Here is a 19,966-nt window from a genome sequence, read left to right on the forward strand (position 1 = left end):
TCTTAGCCAAAAGGCCGAGAAGCAATTAAGACTGACCTCCCACTTCAGACACCAATTGCAAGTAATGGGTACCCATATTAACTCACACTTCTGTCCAACAGGGCTAGAAATCAGGGTGCCCATGACCCCCTCCTCATGTTTGATAATCTGCTACAGCAGCTCACAGAACTCACGTACTTAGATTTAGTAGCTTATTATAAAGGATATTATAAAAGATATAAATGAACAACCTAATGAAGAGGTCCATGGTGTGAGGTCAGAAGGTTCCCAGACCCAGGAGCTTCTGTTCCCAGGAGGGTTGGAGCACACTCTCTTTACACAGGCTTCATCACATAGGCATGACCTATGACCTAGCAACTCAATCTCCAGCCCTTCTACCTATCCCAGAGGTAGAGGGGTAGAGTGGGAGGTGTGAGGGAGAGGCTGAAAGTTCTAACCCTCCCATCACAAGGTTGGTCCCTCAAGGCATCCAACTGCCCTCCTAAGGGCCCATCAGTCACTCATTAGCATACAAAAAGACACTCATTAATTTCAGAGATTCCAGTGGTGTTAGAAACTCTCTAGGCCTGGGAGTGCCTGGATGGCTCCATCGGTTGAGCATCCAACTTCTGCTCAGGTCATGATCTTGTGGTTTCTGTGTTCAAGTCCCACATCAGGCTCTGTGCTGATAGCTCAGAGCCCGGAGCCTGCTTTGGATTCTGTGTCTCTGTCTCTCTGTTCTTCCTTTGCTAGTTCTCTCTCTCTCTCTGTCACTCAAAAATAAGTAAACATTTAAAAAAAAAAGAAGCTCTCCAGCCTGGGAAGTGGAAACTAAGACCAAATACTATAACCAAAAAAAAAAAAAAAAAAAAAAAAAAAGCTCCTATCACCCCTATTCCTCAAGAAATTACAGTTTTAAAAGCTCTTGTGCCAGGAACCGAGGATGAAGACCAAATATATATTTCTATTATTTCATAATATTATACATACAATAAAGGGTAAGAAGTTAGAAATCTTTTTTTGTATATACTTATTTAAGTAATTTCTACCCTCAATGTGGAGCTCGAGCTCACAACCCCAAGATCAAGAGTCACATGCTCTTCTGAGCCAGCCAAGTGCCCCAAATGTTAGAACTCTTAAGAACAAATATTTTCACTATTATTCCTTTACTGTGAAAATATTTCTTGTATTCTTTATACTTTGATGAAGTATTATTGAGACTGCTAAGACCAACAAATATAAACTGGATTTATTGTACAAAACTTGAGAATGGCTCAGTATATAACGGTAGTTGGATATAAGGTATACTAAATCTCAGCTTCCAGAAGAGTTGGTTTTGAACTCAATCACCCTTTAAGAGAAGACATACCAGCTCGCATAATTTCATCAACCAGGAGAATGTTGGTGGCAATCACTGTGCTGAGGAAAAAGATAATAGGGTGAGTACAGTCTACCAACCCACTCCCATCTTTTCCCCCGGCAATCTTTAGCTACTAAAAGTACTTTGTTCATCAATGATGTTGGTATGAGATCTTATGAGACAAAGCTATTATAAATACAAACATCAACTCTTGTATTATAATTTCAACTCCTTTGCTGATAAAGTAAAAGTTTGATTTTATAGTGTAGCAAAACTGAGCTCATTTTTGGCACATCATTTGCCTTTCCCCACTATGCATTTGGTACTATTTTAATTTCCCTCTTTCCCTTCCCCTCAAATAAACAGTAAGATAAACATTTCTTATATATCACACTACTAGAATTAAAATGGAAAAGGGACTGAAAAATGATGGAAGCTATGTTAATAACTGGATACCACACCTTTTCATACACTTAACCATTTTTCTACTATAGAGTAGTAAAAATAATAGACAAGTTTTAATGTTATTATGTCCCTAAAAGTCTTTATTTTTATTAATATGAATTTACCAAGAGTGAAGAAGTTGTTTTTTCACACAATAGTTATCCCAAACTCCTGCATCAGCTGCTAACATTGGCTCACCTGCAAAGTAAAAACAATGTTAACAGTACAATCTTGGTATATTCTGTTAATGCTGGTTATATATTCTAACAGTACTTAATGTACCAACAAAGCTATAGTGTCCAGGTCACAATGAACTCCATGGTATCAAATCAAATCCAGTGGCCAGTTCTCAGGCCTCATCTATCAGCAACACTTAACACGGCCTCCTCACTACTCTTTCTCGCTTGCCTCCCAGGCCACCATGTTCAGCCTGACTTTTTTCTTTTTTGTTAGTGGCTCCTTTTCTGTTGACTGTCTTGGATTTTCCTCTTCTTCCCTTAATTTTGGAATACCCAAAAGCTCAGTCCTGGATTATTTCCTTCTCCCTCTACACTCACTCCTTAGGTGATTTCATCCAGTCTTCTTGATTTAAACCATGTGCACTTTGGCAACTCGCAAGTTTTTATCTCCAATCCAGACCTCTTTTTTTTTTTAAGTTTTTCTTTTAATTATTGATTTTTGAGACACACACACACACAGAGTGCGAGGCGGGGAGGAGCAGAGATAGAGGGAGACCCAGAATCTGAAGCAGGCTCCAGGCTCCAGGCTGTCAGCACAGAGCCCAGGGTGGCTTCAAACTCACGAACCAGAAGATCTTGACCTGAGCGGAAATCGGCGCTTAACCAACTGAGCCACCCAAGTGCCCCCAACCCAGAATTATTTCTTGAGCTCCATACCCATACTTCCAATTGTCTATTTCACTTGAAAGTCAAAGACACTTCAAACTGAGCTTTGCCAAAACTCAGTGCTGACCTCCCCCCACACAACCTGCTGCACCCACAGTTCTTCAATGAGGTTAATGGCAATTTCAACCTTCCAGCTGTTCAGTGGACTTCCCTCCACAGAACAACCACAGTGATCCTTTTAAACATAATTAGGCCATGTCCCACCTCTACTAAAAATTGCTCCCTATTTCACTACAGTCAAAGTCAAAGTCCTTGGACTGGCCCACATGCCCCTGCATGATCTTTCTATTACTTCTCTCATCTCCTTCCTCCTCCTCAAAAACTTCAAACACTGGCTTTTCCACTGGCTGTTCCCTCTGCCTAGGATACTCTTTCCCCAGTTCCCCAACATGGCTACTTCGTCACTTCCTTTGATTTCTTTCTACAGACATATCCTCAATTAGCTCTACCCTGACCACCCTCTCTTTTTAAATTGCAAACTTCTGGGTCACTGGAGTATAACCTCTTTCTTTACTGAGCAGCTAATTTTTCTTCACTTTCTTACCTGTATTCAAGTCTATGCCAACAGGTTGTTTTGATTCTGAATGTTCAGCCTGAACTTTTACTAGAGTTTCCTGCAGGTCATAACCAGAATTCTGAGCAAGAACCTTTAGGAATAAAAATAATAATAAATATACGTATGAAATACGTTCACACATATATTTGAATATCAAAGATAATAAATAAGGCACTGCTCTCTAGTCTTGTGAAAACACACTTATAATACAGTAATCCCCTCCTTTTAAAGAATTCCATTCTTTGAGAGAGAGTGCATGCACACAAGCAAGCGGGCAAAGGGCAGAGGGGGAGGGAGATGAAGAATCTTAAGCAGGTTCCATGCCCAGCACAGAGCCCAACTCAGGGCTCAATCTCACAACTGTGAGATCATGGCCTGAGACAAAATCAAGAGTCTAATGCTTAACCAACTGAGCCACCCAGGTACCCTTGAAGAATTCTGTCCTTAATCTAATCCAAATTAGTATTTTATGTCTCTAGCAGCTTTTATATTTACTTAAACATTTTCCGTATGTACATCACACTAAATTCTGAGGACATTATAGTACCCCATCCCCACCCCACTACAGTAATTTCCCTCCTTGCAAAAGATCTCTTAAAAAATGGAAAGAGGGACACCTGGCTGGCTCAGTTGGAAGAGTGTGTAACTCCATCTCAGGGTTGTGAGTTTGAGCTTCACATTGGGTGTAGAGGATAGATAGATAGATAGATAGATAGATAGATAGATAGAGTAAAGAAGTAGAATGGTATGGTTTCTTCTCGTCCCTCTAGCCACACATTTTCCAGCTTTTCCTAGATACCTGCTAAAAGAACCCTTCATATTTGCAGGATGCTTGTGTCCCTCACCAACATGAAGAGAGTCATGACCTGTGACAACAGGAATGGAGCTAATAGCACTCCAGACCAGGTTTATTTCCAAGTAGTACAAAACCAACAGCTGATAAGTAAGGAACCACCACTGTATACCAGGCTTACCAGTTTGTGTCAACTACAGGATCATTACTTAACTGACTTTGCTGTTTTGGGGAAAGAGAAAAATAGATATCTGATTCTCAAAGATTCCACAAATTGTGAATAATTTAAAGCAATTACCAAAGAGACTTTGCTAGCACTGTTCTTTTTTTTATTTTTTTATTTAAAAAAAATTTTTTAATGTTTATTTATTTTTGAGACAGAGAGAGAGCGTGAACAGGGGAGGGGCAGAGAGAGAGAGGGAGACACAGAATCTGAAACAGGCTCCAGGCTCTGAGCGGTCAGCACAGAGCCCGACGCGGGGCTCGAAATCACAGACCGTGAGATCATGACCTGAGCCGAAGTCGGACGCTTAACCGACCGAGCCACCCAGGCGCACCGCTAGCATTGTTCTTAATGTTTTTAATTCATGGTAATAACATCTTTGACATGGTCTTCTGTGTTTCTAAGTGGTTCACAACCAGATTAAGGCAAAGGAAAAGGAATGGTAGTCTGTTTCCTTTGTTGACACATGGAAAAAAATACCTGGTTTCTCTCCTTTTCCAGGAATTATAATGAAAATGACAAAAGCATGCTAGTATTTGGAGTTCTCATTCCCACAGTTTAAAATAATAATTAATACTTTGGATACCACCAACAAAACAAAAATCTACGCAAAAGTCTAGTTAAATTTTAAGTTCTAAATTTTTTCATTATGATTAATCATAAACCATTTTTGAAGGAAATTTCTGGACTTACTTCCACTTTTGGAGCTCAGAGATTAGCAAGGGGGTAACTTAGTGATTTCAGGAAACTCTGACAAGGATTCTGAGCTATTATCCCAAAAGTTTCCCTGCTTTTGCTGTAAAATATCTTAGACAAAACTGTGTGGGGAAATGCAAATTAAAACTCTCTCTACTCTGGTGTTAGATAATGTGGGCAATTTGTAATCCAACACCCTTAGATCTAACCAGTTGTTCTTTAGCCATTAGGATAGTTGTACCTTAGGAATAATGAGTAAGGCATTAGCAAAAGCTTGTACTCCAAGACGAACTCTTCCTTTTACACTATGCTTGTAATTAACAAGAGCTTCAGCTATTGCCACTTCAACTGCACCTGCTCCTGGAACCACACAACCTATTGGAGGAAAAAAGATTGGCAAGACATTCCATACAGGGAAAAATAATTAAACAAAGTAAACAAACAAAAAAAATAGAGAAAAAAGCAATTAGCTATTCAGGTGTGTTCTATTACCTATTATATGGCCTACATCTAAAATATACCTAAGTAGACACAGAAATAAAGTAAGTTGCATAGTTCAGTGATTACTTAGATGTCTTATGAAGCATCCTGAAGTTACATACCATTAAAAAATTAGGCATGGTACAGACAATTGGCTGCAACCAGCTTATTTAATTGTTTGTAAAAGTAGACATTCTTCCCACCATCATCTTATTCCTTTATGACTACATGTAAAAGGTAATTATTTATCACGTATAGGGACAGGTAATAGATTGTAACATCCAATTTGAAAAAAATTTAGGCCAAGATGATTTGGCCACCATTTTGGTATGGAATTCTTGGGACTTAATGAAGTATTTGTTTTCTATACTGAAGCAAAACCCAAACTGCTACCTAAGGAAAAAATATAGGTGTTTTCATTATTCTAAGGCAAAAGCTCTGTTTAAAAACATCAATTTTCACAACAGGATATGACTTTTATACCTGCTGGTATGGTTTTATAAAGTTTATGACTCTCCTTTGAATCAGCAAATTTGTTTTGGAATCACCCATCTTTAAAACAAAACAAGAAGAATCTCTCCTTTGTCCCACATCATTTTTTTTAATATTTGTTTATCTATTTTGAGAGAGAGAGAGTGAGCAGGAGAGGGGCAGAGAGAGAAGGAGAGAAAGAATCCCAAGCAGGCACCACGCTGTCAGCACAGAACCCGATGCAGGGCTTGAACCCATGAACCGTGAGATCATAACCTGGGCCGGAATCAAGAGTAGGATGCTTAAAATGACTGAGCCACCCAGGTGTCCCTATCCCACATCATTTTTTAATTACTAGCCCCTTCTTCTGCTTCTCTGTACAACAAAACTGTTCAAAAGAGTTGTCTACCCACAAGATGATTGCATCCTTGCTTCCCATTCACACTTTTAAAAAGTTAAAAGCTCCCGAGGTGTCTGGGTGGCTCACTCTATTGAGTGCCTGACTTCGGCTCAGGTCATGATCTCACAGTTTGTGGGTTCGAGCCCCACATTGGGCTCTGTGCTGACAGCTCAGAGCCTGGAGCCTGTTTCAGATTCTGTGTCTCCCTCTCTCTCTGCCCCTCCCCCACTCGCACTCTGTCTCCCTCTGTCTCAAAAATAAATAAACATTAAAAAAAAATTTTTTTTTAAGTTAAAAGTTCCCTGTGGTGTTACACTGTACGTTAATTATACTGGAATTAAAACATAATTTTAAAAAACTTTTTTAAGTTCCTGTGAAATACTGAATATACACAAAAGAATATTTATATGTGTAAAGTACAAAGAATAAATGCACAAATAAATGTACTCATGTACTTCCCACCTGGCTTAAGAAACGGAACATTGCCAGTAACTTTGAAAACCTCCCTGATATCATTCTGTGAAAACACAACATATCACAATTTGTGGGATGCTACTCAAGCAATACCTGAAGAGAAACTTATATCACTAAACACCTATGCTAGAAAGAAGAAGGGTCTCAAACCAACGACCTCAGCTTTCACCTTAAGAACTAGAAAAGAGCAAATAAAACCTAATATAAACAGAAAAAAGAAATAATGAGAGTGGAAATCAATGAAATAAAAATGAACAGTGTCCAAAAAAAAATAAACAATGTCAGAAATGAAAAAGGTAATATCACTATAGATTCCACAGACATGAGAAGCATAATAATAAGGGAATATTATGAACAATTTTATGCTAATAAATTTGAAAAGTTAAGGGATTAGCAAACTTTCTATAAAAGATCAGATATAAATACTTCAGGTTCTATGAACCACACCATCTCTTTTTAACTAATCAACTCTGCCACCATAGCACAAAAAGAGCCACAGACAATACATATATGAATGGGTATAGCTGTACCCCAATAAAACTTTATTTACCAAAACCAGGCAGCAAAAAGGATTTAGCTCATGGGCAGTAGTTTGATCATCTTAACAGGTGAAATGGACAAATTTCTTGAAAGACACAAACTCAAAAAAGACAGATAACCTGAATACCCCGTCTCTATTAAAAAGATTGAATTCATAGTAAAATTTTCCCATTAAGAAAACTCCAGACCCAGATAGCTTTACTGGTGAATTCTACCAAACATTTAAGAAATAAATACCAATTCTACACAAGATTTCAACGCTTTCAGAAAATTAAAGAGGAGAGAATACTTTCCAACTCATTCTATGAGGTCACCATTATTCTAACAGCAAAAAAGATAAAGGCATTACAAGAAAGAAAATACACAAGTACCCCTTATGAACATAGATATAAAAATTCTTAACAGCATAGAGGCGCCTGGGTGGCTCAGTCGGTTAAGAGTCCTACTTCCACCCAGGTCATGATCTCAGAGTTCATGAGATCTAGCCCTATGTTGGGCTCCACGCTAGGCATGGAGCCTGCCTAGGATTCTCTCTCTACCTCTCTCTCTGCCCTTCCCTCATTTCCACTCTCTCTCTCTCTCTCTCAAAATAAATAAATAAAACTTAAAAAAATTCTTAACAGCATATTAGCAAATCAAGTCCAATAATATATAGAAATACATAGCAGCATTACTTACAATACCCAAAAGATGAAGTGATCTAAGTTTCCATCACTGGATAAATAGATAAATAAAATGTGGTTTATACATACAATACAGTATTATTCAGCCTGAAGAAGCAAGGAAATTCTGACACATCATTCAAGGATGAACCTTGAAGACATCGTGCTAAGTGAAATAAGCCGGCCCAAAAAGACAGATACTGGATGATTCCACTCAAATGAGGTACATAGAATAGTCAAATTCATAGAGACAGAAAGCAGAATAGTGGCTTCCAAGAGCTGGGAGGAGAGGGGAATGGAGAGTTATTATTTAATGGGTATAAAGTTTCAGTACTTAAGATGGAAAATGTTCTGTGGATACATGATCATGATGGCTACACAACAGTGTGAAAGAAAGTATTTATTGCCACTGAACTGTAATACTTACAAATGATTAAAGTGACAAACTATATACTTATATCCACAATTTAAAAAAAATAATTTTAAAAACTGTAATCCGTTTTTAAAGAAAATAATACATCATAAGTAAGTAGGGTTTACCCCAAGAATGTAAGTTTGGTTGAACATTTGAAAATCAATGTAATTTACCACATTAATAAGCTTAAAGAGAAAAAACATATAATCATCTCAATAGATCAACAGAAAAGCAACTGACAAAATCCAACATCTATTCATGATAAAAAGTCTCAGCAAGAGAGGGGAACTTCCTCAATATGACAGAGGGCTTCTATGAAAACCCTACAGCTAAATATCATACATAATAGAGAAAGGCTGAATATTTTCCCCCCATTATCAGGAGCAAGGAAAGAATGCCCACTCTCACTATTTCCATTCAACAATGTATTGCAGCTTCTAGCCCATGAAATAAAGAGAAAAAGGAAATAAAAAATATCCAGATTGGAAAGAAACAAGTAAAACGGTCTTTATTAGCAGACAACATGATTATTTATATAGACAACTCAATTAAATCTGTAAGAAAGCTACTAGAATAAGTGAGTTTAACAAGGTTGCAGAATTCAAGATCAGTAAACAAAAATCAGTATCTATATGTTAATCAGAAATTAAAATTTTAAAAACATCATGTATAATAGGATCAAAATTCATGAAATACATAGATACATCTGAAAAAAATATATGCCACTAAGAATCACAAAATATTGCTGGGGTAAAAAAATATATATATATACACACATATATATACACATATACATATATGTATATATGTATACATGTATATGTATATATGTATATACATATATGTATGTATACATATGTATATATGTATATACACATACATATATGTGTATATATATACATATATGTGTATATATATGTGTTTATATATATATATATTGCTGAGACAGAGTCAAGCAATGTATATGTACACATATACATATATGTGTATATATATACATATATGTGTATATATATACATATATGTATATATATATATATATATATATATATATATATATATATATATTGCTGAGACAGAGTCAAGAAGGCCCAAATAGGGGCGCCTGGAGAGCTCAGTCAGTTGAGTCTGACTCTTGATTTTGGCTCAGGTCATGATCTCCTGGTTCATGGGATCCAGCCCTGCATCAACCTCTGTACTAACAATGTGGAGCCTGCTTGGGATTCTCTCCACCTCTCTCTCTCTCCCTACGTCTCTCTCTCTCTCTCTCTCTCTCTCTCTCTCTCTCTCTCTCTCTCAAAATAAATAAATAAACTTAAAAAAAATAAACTTATTTTAAAAAAAGAAGGCTGAAATAAATAGATATACCATGACTCAATATTGTTAAGATATCAAGATTATCAATTATTCCCAAAATGTTCTACAGATTCAGTGAAATTCTAATCAAAATCTCAGCAGTCTTTTTAGTAGTGACAAGCTGATTCTAAAATTCATATGGAAATGCAAAAGATTTTAAATAACCAAAATAACTTAGAAAAGAACAACATGAGAGGATTAACATTGCTGATTTCAAGACTTATTATAAAGTTACAGTAATCAGGATAGTACATTAATATTGAGACAGACAAACAGATCAGTGGAACAGAATAAAAACCCAGAAATAAAACCACACAAATATGGACAAATGGTCTTCATCAAAGATGCAAAAGCAACACATTGCTTTTCACATTGGTGAAAGAAGAGTCTTTTCAACAAACGTAGCTATAACACTTTGATCAAAGGTATATTATGGTATACCTAAGAGTTGATTTGCTGGGTCATATAGTATCTCTGTGTTTAACTTCGAAAAAAGAAAAATTTTTTAATGTTTATTTATTTTTGATAGAACACAAGCGGGGGAGGAGAAGAGAGAGAAGGAGACACAGAATCTGAAGCAGGCTCCAGGCTCTGAGCTGTCAGCACAGAGCCCAATGCGGGGCTCAAACTCACAAACCGTGAGATCATGACCCGAGCCAAAGTCGGACACCCAACTGACCAAGCCACCCAGGTGCCCCTAATTTTTAAATTTTTAAATGTTTATTCATTTTTGAGAGACAGAGACAGAGTGCAAGCAGGGGAGAGGCAGAGAGAAAGGGAGACACAGAATCCAAAACAGGCTCCAGGCTCTGAGCTGTCAGCACAGAGCCCGACACGGGGCTCGAACCCACGGACCATGAGATCATGACCTGAGCTGGTCAGTCACCCAATGAACTGAGCCACCCAGGCACCCTGTCTCTGTGTTTAACTTGTTAAGGAACTCCCAGCTATTTTCCAACAGTTCCCACCAGCAATGTTGAAGGCTCCAATCTCTCCACATCTTTGCCAACATTTATTATCATCCAGGTTTTTTGATTTATAGCCATCCTAACAGTTGTGAAATGGTATCTCTTTATGGTTTTCATTTTCATTTTCCCAATGACTATGTTGAGCATTTTCCATGTGCTTATCGTTCTATTTTAAACGTCTGTTTTTTATTGAATTATCTACCTCAACTCCTTTTAGAAGGTAGTTTATAAATTATCAATAAATAATAAATGCTAATATTCCGTCTTAATCATTCTTAAAATTACACTACATCTAAGGTAACAGAATGAGTTCTAAGCTATTAAATCCTTTTCATGGTTTTAAAAATAAATTTCTAAAAATAAAAAAACTTTATTATAGTGTGGGGTAACAGTCTTTCCATCCTGGAACTATGGCCTAGTTTGTCCATAACCTTGCAGAGAAGGCCCCAGGGCTGGTGAATGAACACCAGCATTTGGTGCTGGTAAGGTCACAACTTACCTGAAGCCCCGACTGGCCACATTTTGGCACTATGCCAAATAAAGCTGGCTCCTCCAATTCCTGCTGAGATCCCTACAGCTATTCAGAGCTTGAAAAAAATAGCCAAAAGCACTCAAACTGGTAGCTTCAAAAGGTTCACAGTTAAGGAATCTCGCTGACTGGTTTGGAGGCCACTGAGGTGTGGATGTGGTTTTATGTCGGTAAGATCATAGGCAAGCATGGCACCATTGGCTATAATGTTTGAAGACCAATCTTTAACATCTATTTACATTTGGTTTGTTATTTGAGCCCTCTTGGACCATGTGTAATCACACTGGTATTTGAATAAACTAAGATAACGTATCAAAAAAAAGATACTATAGCGTTAAATTAAGTGCTTTTTCATTTCATAAACAGAAGCTAATTAAAAGGGCAGCATACTCACTACAAATAATGCAAAGGAAAAATCTTCACAATCCAAATTATAAATTGTCCAAAGTGAAATAAAGAAGAGTAATCAGTCATATCTTCTAAAATACTGTGTGTACCATGACAGATTTAGTACCGCTTTTAAAATACATAAGGTTCATATCCATCATAAAAAAGAGCCTACCATCTTCAATGGCATTTTTGATGGCACGAAGTCCATCCCTTAGAGCATCCTTGATTTGTGTGAGAGTATGCTTATTTGGTCCTTTAACCAACAAGGTGACAGAACGAGGGTTAACACAGGCCTCGATAAAAGTGAACTTTTCTTCACCCTAGAGGGTAATCCAAGAAGATATAACTCTAATATTTAATGTCATTATGAAGTGAAGTCCTAGTTTATAATATTAGAATCCAATCTTGCAAATTTTTCTCATCAAACATAACTAAATAGACACTAAGAGCAGTTAAGTTATATTTGAACTCTTAACAAACATTTAGAAAGATAAATTGTAAAATACATCCTGGGGATTATTCAGATATCAAAAGGTAAAGCCTGAATGAACAGATTTAGTACGTAAAAAAAAAAAAAAGTTTACTCTTCACTTTATAACCACTGCCCACAGATATACTCACTAATGTACACTCATGTACAAGACCAGCATGCCCCAAACAATGTATACTGAGGTCTTCAAGAGAATTCACAGCCATTCCACCACAAGCAAGAGAGAGTCTGAAATTACAGAGGTCGTCGTAGCTTTGATTATGGTAAGCATGAAAGACTTAATTTCTCAAAGGTGAAAAAATACCTAACACAGAAGACTGCATTGTCACTGTATTGTACTGTTTTTAAAATCTGGGTTTTTAAAAAAAATTTTTAAGTTAATTTATTTATTTTTGAGAGAGAGAGAGAGAGAGAGCACACAGGGGAGGGGCAGAGAGAGAGGGAGAGAGAGAAAATCTCAAGCAGGCTCCGCACTGTCAGTGCAGAGCCCAATGTGGGGCCCAAACTCACGAAACCATGAGATCATGACCTGAGCTGAAACCAAGAGTCATATGCTTAACTGACTGAGCCACCCAGGCACCCCTAAAATCTGTTTTAAGAAGATGAAAACCTTTGTCCTGCAACAAATTCTGAGGTAGGTTAACAATCTTGATTTTTGACATTTCCATTATTTATTGAAATTAAAAACAAAATTTGGAACATGTATGCTACTGCTTTGCTCAACAATGTTTACATGCAAGTTAAAAGGAATATCATGGAATCATTTCAATTTAATCTGCTAAAAACTTAGGATACATAATTATCTGCAAGCTTACCTTTCCATATTTCTTCTTTTTGCCCTGCGAAGAGCTACTATGCCATGTTTTGCAAGAGCATCTAAGGAAAATGGATCAATTCCCTAAAATCAAATTAGCAAAAAGTTATAAGCACATCTTAAGGCACTAGTTCTCAAACTTTACCTCAGCACTGCTTCACATTCTTAAAAATTAAGAACCCAAAAAACTTTTATGTGGACTCTATCTACAAGTTATCATAAATTAAAATTCAAAACAATAGTAAACTCATTTTATGTTAACATAAATAACATTTTTAAGTGAAAACTTACTATACTTTCATAAACAAAAAAAATATATAGGTTAAAGTAATGGCACTGTTTCACATTTTTTATATCGTTTTAATGTCGGTCTTAACAGAAGACATATGGAGTCTCATCTGCTTCTGCCTTCAATATGGTGTGATATTTTGTTTTGGTTAAAGAATATGAAGAAAGCTTGGCCTCACACAAATACATACTGGGAAAAAGAGGAATATTTTAATAACTTTTCAGATAAATGTGGGTGTTCTTCTTTGATACTACACCAAAACTCAGTAAATAATAGTTTCTTAAAGGTTAGTTTCGAGGTGAAATATGGAACTTATCAATAAACTTTTCTTCTTTAAAATTTTTTTAAAATGTTTATTTTTAAGATAGAGAGAGGGACAGAGTGTGAGCGGGGGAGGGATAGAGAGAGAGGGAGACACAAAATCCGAAGCAGGCTGCAGGGTCTGAGCTGTCAGCACAGAGCCCAGCACGGGGCTCAAACTAACGAACCCTGAGATCATGACCTGAGCCAAAGTCCGACACTTAACCAACTAAGCCACCCATGGGCCCCTCAATAAAATTTTCATACTCTCTCATATGAAAATCCACCTGTCTGGGGCACCTGGGTGGCTCAGTTAAGCGTCCAACTCCTGATTTTGGCTCAGGTCATGATCTCACAGTTCATGATTTCAAGCCCCATGTAGGTCTCTGCACTGACAGTGCGGGGCCTGTTGAGATCCTCTCTCTTCCTCTCTCTCTCTGCCCCTCCCCTGCTCACTCATGCTCACTCCCTCTCTCTCTCTCGAAAATAAATAAACTTTAAAATAATAATAATAATAAAATAAAATCCACTTGCCTGTCTTACACTTCGAGTGTATTATTTACCCGTGTATGATTTTGTTAAATCATATGGTTTTTTTGTCATTTAGAAAACCTTGAGGGTGGGGGATAGGCTAGATGGGTGATGGGTATTAAAGAGGGGACTTGTGATGAGTACTGGGTGTTGTATGTAAGTGATGAATCACCGAATTCTATTCCTGAAACTAATATTGCACTGTATGTTACCTAACTAGAATTTAAATAAAAATCTGAAAAGAAAAAAAGAAGAAAACATTGGTTCACTATGTTAAGCAGAGCTTCCAAATGCTGATACATTTCACAGTTCTACAATATCAGAAATATCACATTTGCTAATATCACCATTAACATTATCAGAAAAGTCCTTTGGGGTGCCTGGGTGGCTCAGTCGGTTAAACATCCGACTTCGGCTCAGGTCACGATCTCGCGGTCCGTGAGTTCGAGCCCCGCGTCGGGCTCTGGGCTGATGGCTCAGAGCCTGGAGCCTGCTTCTGATTCTGTGTCTCCCTCTCTCTCTGCCCCTCCCCCATTCATGCTCTGTCTCTCTCTGTCTCAAAAATAAATAAAACGTTAAAAAAAAAATTTAAAAAAAGAAAAGTCCTTTAAGTATTGGAGAGCTGTGACATTCACAATGTCAGATACGAGTTTTCCAAAATTTTAATTTTTGCTTGAAAGCTCAAATTTATTGGCAACAAATACTGTCAACTGTTTTCCTTGAAGTGACAGAACCACTTCTTCCTTTTTGAGAAAAACCTGCCAAATACCCACATCTAAATAACCACAGTTTGTCAGTTACTTTTTTTTTTTAAGTAATCTGTCTGCCCAACGTATGCCTTGAACTCACAACCCTGAGATCAATAGTCACTTGCTCTACCCACTGAGCCAACCAGCTGCCCCTGTCAGTTAATTCTTTAAAGTAAAAATGGCATTCCATGAAAAGTGGCTAGGTCAGCTTGCAACTCTATTATACAAGAGTTTTCCTTCAAGATAACCATATTCTGATGTGCAGATTTCACACTCCGTCACACAGAATTATAAAAGGATGCCTATGTAAGGATCAAAATTCAATAAAATTAATAAGTTTTACCACTTCATCAAGATATTCTCCAATGAAACTTTTTTTTTTAACTGCAAGTGTACGGTAGAATGGGAAAAAGAATATAATGACTATTAGTACAGTTTGGTGCTACTGCTTTGATTTGTACTAATGCACCAGTAGTTTTACCTAACGTTGCCTTTGCATGATCACTGCAAATGTCAGCACAATGTGAAAGGCATTATTATTACTATTATTATCATGAAAATAATTTTGACCTCATAGACTCCCTGAAATGGTCTTATGGACTCCCGGGAATCCACAGACCACACTCTGAGAAATGGTGAAAAACATTTACACATAGTTAAAATCAAAATTTTCTTTCTCACCTTTTGATTAATGACAACAAATCCTTTACTGGACTAAGCACAGACTTTGTCTTTCAGGTCTATTATTTTTTGTACTCGATCTTCAATAAATTTTCTTTCAGCTTTTACCAGTTTCTCTTTCTCTTCAGCAGACTTATAAAAGAAACCAGAGCTCACCTCTCTAAAAGATTAATAAAAACAAGCTAGTAAAGGCAGAAGAGAGAGGAGGAAAAGGCAGAAGGCGTTTACACTAAACATCTGGCAGGGAAGCAAGAGATTAAAATAACACTTTTAGAAAATACAATTTCAGGAGTGCCTAGGTGGCTCAGTCGGTGAGTGTCTGACTTCAGCTCAGGTCATAATCTCACAGCTTGGGAGCTCGAGCCCTGTGTTGGTCTCTGTGCTGACAGCACAGAGCCTGGAGCCTGCTTCGGATTCTGTGTCTCCCTCTCTCTCTGCCCCTCCCCTGCTCACGCTCTTTTGTGTGTCTCTCTCTCAAATAAATGTTAAAAGAAAATTTAAAAAGAAAATACAATTTCAAAATTCACAAAGAGTAACTGACACGTACGTTTTTTCATATTCTAGTGATACATTGCAAGAAAGGATAAACGCATCTTCTACTCGTTTCTTCATATCTGGATGACGGGCACCATGATCCAGAACTAATCCTCTGATCAACCTATTAAAAATATGTAATGTTTCTCCTCTGAATATACACTCTAAAATTTGTTATAAAATAAGGATTGTATTCTTAAAATTGTAACAGAACTACTGGGGCACACATTGTTTCCTTGCACCAACTTTAAGCCTAACACATAATTAGCAAAATTAGAAAAGAAAATTTATTTTAACACAGTGTGACTGGGAAGTCACAATGAAAAGTCAACCCAGAATTATTCTCTAAATTATGTGGCTCACACGTATGACACAGCTGGTCAAGTAATGAAAGGTAGGCACACAGTGAGTTTCTTAGGAACATTTGTTCAAAATAATTATATGGAAGCACCAAACATTGTTAACCTAAATGTCCAATAATAAGGCATTGTTCAGCAAATAACTGACCCAACTATTTCGTGGTCGTGAAAACTATGTAATGACATGGAAAAATATTTACAGTGGTAGCTGATAAACAAACACAGAATAACAAACTACCTATAAAGCATGATTATAACTACTCTTTTAGAAAATAAGCACTTCAGTACTGACAAGAAAAAATGAAAAGAAATTAAGAGTAGAGTTATGCTTGGGTGGTAGGAATACAGATAATTCAGGAGTGGGAGACGCTTTTTTCCTATCGTTGAAATTTTCTTTCAAGAGTAAATATTTTCATAACTTTTAAAACTTCATTTATACCCAATTAGGGAGTGGTATTTCTATTTACAAATCTCTTATAACCAATATTTGTTATACATAAACATAAAAGAAATAATAGTTAAAATAGTTAAACACAATTATAAGGAAGTTTTCAAACTTTTAATTTAACTACTAATTTTAATCTGACTACAACATTTTAATCTAATTATCCAACTCCCAGCTGAAAGTGCAGATCTTTTCTTTAGGAAGAAAACAAGCAAACTATATGTTCAACACTTGTCACTCTCCAGGTCTCTTTACTCTTCCCCCCTCTCTCATTCTCAGCAAGTGACCTTGTGCTTTGAGAAAACACATTGTCCCATCACTACCTCTACCAGTCCACCTGCACTTGACCCTGAACCTCCTGTTCCTATGAGCGAACTGTCCATGCTCTTCTCTCAGGTTAACCCCTGCATGTGTGTACTCTATTCCCTTTCTGGTCTCTGCTCCGGCATCATCCCCTCTTCCCCCATGTCAGTTCCTCCTGCCTCCAGGAACATTCTCGTCAGGACACAGACTTGCCATGAAAATTCTCATCTTTAAAACAAAGAAGGCTTCTCCTTCAAGTCCCTTCCCATCCCCCCTTCTAGCTACTGCCCGTTTCTCTGCTAACCTCCTTGGAGCTGTGTATGCTTGCACCCTCACTTCTTCCTTAACCACTTCTCTCTTTCAAGCCCACTTCAATCCAACTTTCACACCTACTCCTTTATTAAATCAGTTCCCATCCAAGTCACCAAAAACATTAAATGCCTTCCATATCTAATGGTCAATTTTCAATCCACAACAACTTGCTCTAAGTTTCAGCAGCATATGACATACTTGATTATTCTCCCCTTGAAACATTTTCCTCTCTTAGCTTCTGGGACAATACTTTCTCTTGGCTTTCCTCCTATCTCAGTGACCATCCCTTCTGGTGCTGAATCCTTCTCATCTTCTCAATTTCTTTTTTTTTTTTAAGCTTATTTATTTTGACAGAGAGAGAGTGTGTGAGCAGGGAAGGGGCAGAGAGAGGGGGACAGAGAATCCGAAGCAGGCTCCATGCTGTCAGCACAGAGCCTGACATGGGGCTCAAACTCACAGACCATGAGATCATGACCTGAGCCTTAATCAAGAGTTGGACACTTAAGCGACTGAGCCACCCAGGCACTCCTTGTCTTCTCAATTTCTAAACATTTGAGTTTCCAGGGACCAACTTTAAACTTCTATCTATATTCACTTCTTTTTTTTTTTTTAACGTTTATTTATTTTTGAGACAGAGAGAGACAGAGCATGAACGGGGGAGGGTCACAGAGAGAGGGAGACACAGAATCTGAAACAGGCTCCAGGCTCTGAGCTGTCAGCACAGAGCCCGATACGGGGCTCGAACCCACGGACCGTGAGATCATGACCTGAGCCGAAGTCGGACGCTTAACCGACCGAGCCACCCAGGTGCCCCTAAACTTCTATCTATATTCACTTCTCAGCTGATCTCACTACCTCTCATAAGCTTTAAGTCATCTATACACAGATGACTCCCAAATATTTTTCTAGATCAGACCTCTATTCTGAACTGCAGACACACCTCTCCAACTCCCTACTCACACATGGATGCCTAACAGGCATCTTAAAACATAACATTTCCCAAACTGTGCTCTTGATTTATTTCCCCAAATCTGTTCCTCCGAGTCTTTTCTATCCCAAGAAATGGCATTTCCCCTTCTCCAGATGCTCCATGCAAAGCCCCAAGAGACATCCTTGACACTATTTCTGTCACACTCTATGTCAAACCATCAACAGATCCTATTGTTCCTTCTAAGTGTTTTCACCCCTCACCCGTATTACAACAGATTCCTGACTGGGCTCCACTTCTGCCCTTGCCCTGCTTCACAGTGCATTCTCCCCACAATAACCACAGAGATACTTCTGAAATATAAATCAGAACTGCTATTGCCCTCAGCAATAGTAGACTAATTTGGACCAACCCTACTACCAAAAGCAAAATGCTGGGTTAAAAACAAAAACCTTAGGAGCACCTGGGTGGCTCAGTTGGTTAGGCGTCCAAATTTGGCTCACGTTCGTGGGTTTGAGCTCTGCATCGGGCTCTGTGCTGACAGCTCAAGCCTGGAGCCTGCTTCAGATTCTGTGTTTCCCGCTCTCTCTGCCTCTCCCCCACTCACATTCTGTCTCTCAAAAATAAATAAACATTAAAAAAAAATTAAACGCTTAAAAACACTGGAGAACTCTAAAATAGTAAAGAAAACATGAACTCCAAAGGATAAGAAAAGAACTGCAAGTACTCTTATCCTAAAGTCACTTGACAATTCAGATCAATCTGAACTTGGGTTTCAACAACCTCACTATGAGAGGGGGACAGAAGAAAAGCTCAGGGCTCATCGAAGGTAGAGGGTCTAATAGGAGACACTCTTCACTTTAAGTAGGAACACCAAAGGGCTACATACTCAGGGCATAAACCAGAAGGATGAACTAGAAGCAAGCAGTCCTCATATGAATCAGCAGTTAGAACTACCAACTGGATATTTGGGATGGCTGGGTGGCTCACTCGGTTAAGCGTCTGACTCTTGGTTTTGGCTCAGGTCATGATCTCACGGTTAATGAGATCAAGCCCTGTGTGGGGCTCTGTGCTGACAGTGAGGAGCCTGCTTCCGATTCTCTCTCTCCCCCTCTCTGCCCCTTGCCTGATCATATGCTTCCTCTCTCTCTCTCTCTCGAAATAAACAAACATTTAAAAAAACAAAACTAGGGGCGCCTGGGTGGCTCAGTCGGTTAAGTGACTGACTTCGGCTCAGGTCATGATCTCACAGTTCATGGGTTCAAGACCCGCATCGGGCTCTATGCTGACAGAGCCTGGAGACTCTCAGAGCCTGGAGACTGCTTCTGATTCTGTGTCTTCTTCTCTCTCTGCCCCTCCCCCTGCTTGCAGTCTGCCTCTCTCTCTCTCTCAAAAATAAATAAATATTAAAAAAATTTTTTAAACACAACTAGATATTAAAAACAAACAAAAACAAAACCCTCAAGCTGTGGATTTAATTTAAAGTATTCCCCAGGCTCCTTGCAACAGCAAATTCAAATCCTCTGTGCAGAAATGCACCTTCATCCTAGGTCTCAGATAATTTCTACAAATACCTTTTTCAAACATGAT

The 19,966-nt window shown here is 38.0% G+C and overlaps 1 protein-coding gene across 8 annotated transcripts in view; it reads right to left on the minus strand.

Annotated features, from left to right (window-relative positions):
• Positions 1–1,213: 1,213 nt before the first annotated feature.
• The window catches only part of CCT6B (chaperonin containing TCP1 subunit 6B), a 31,383-nt gene continuing 12,630 nt past the window's right edge, over positions 1,214–19,966 (minus strand). For 2 of the 8 annotated variants that reach the window (XM_042966161.1, XM_042966160.1), the window contains 7 exons: positions 12,947–13,029; positions 12,263–12,383; positions 11,814–11,961; positions 5,198–5,331; positions 3,233–3,335; positions 1,909–1,981; positions 1,214–1,398 (listed from right to left, as the gene is read on the minus strand). In XM_042966161.1, coding sequence (XP_042822095.1) covers positions 1,326–1,398; positions 1,909–1,981; positions 3,233–3,335; positions 5,198–5,331; positions 11,814–11,961; positions 12,263–12,383; positions 12,947–13,029 — 735 coding nt within the window. In that variant the 3' untranslated portion in view covers positions 1,214–1,325. Of the gene's footprint in view, positions 1,399–1,908; positions 1,982–3,232; positions 3,336–5,197; positions 5,332–11,813; positions 11,962–12,262; positions 12,384–12,946; positions 13,030–19,966 lie in introns of those variants that run through there. The other 6 variants (XM_042966162.1, XR_006211070.1, XM_042966164.1 and 3 more) reach the window with 6 other exon arrangements.

This window comes from Panthera tigris, chromosome E1, assembly GCF_018350195.1.
Source record: "Panthera tigris isolate Pti1 chromosome E1, P.tigris_Pti1_mat1.1, whole genome shotgun sequence".
Lineage (NCBI taxonomy): Eukaryota > Metazoa > Chordata > Mammalia > Carnivora > Felidae > Panthera > Panthera tigris.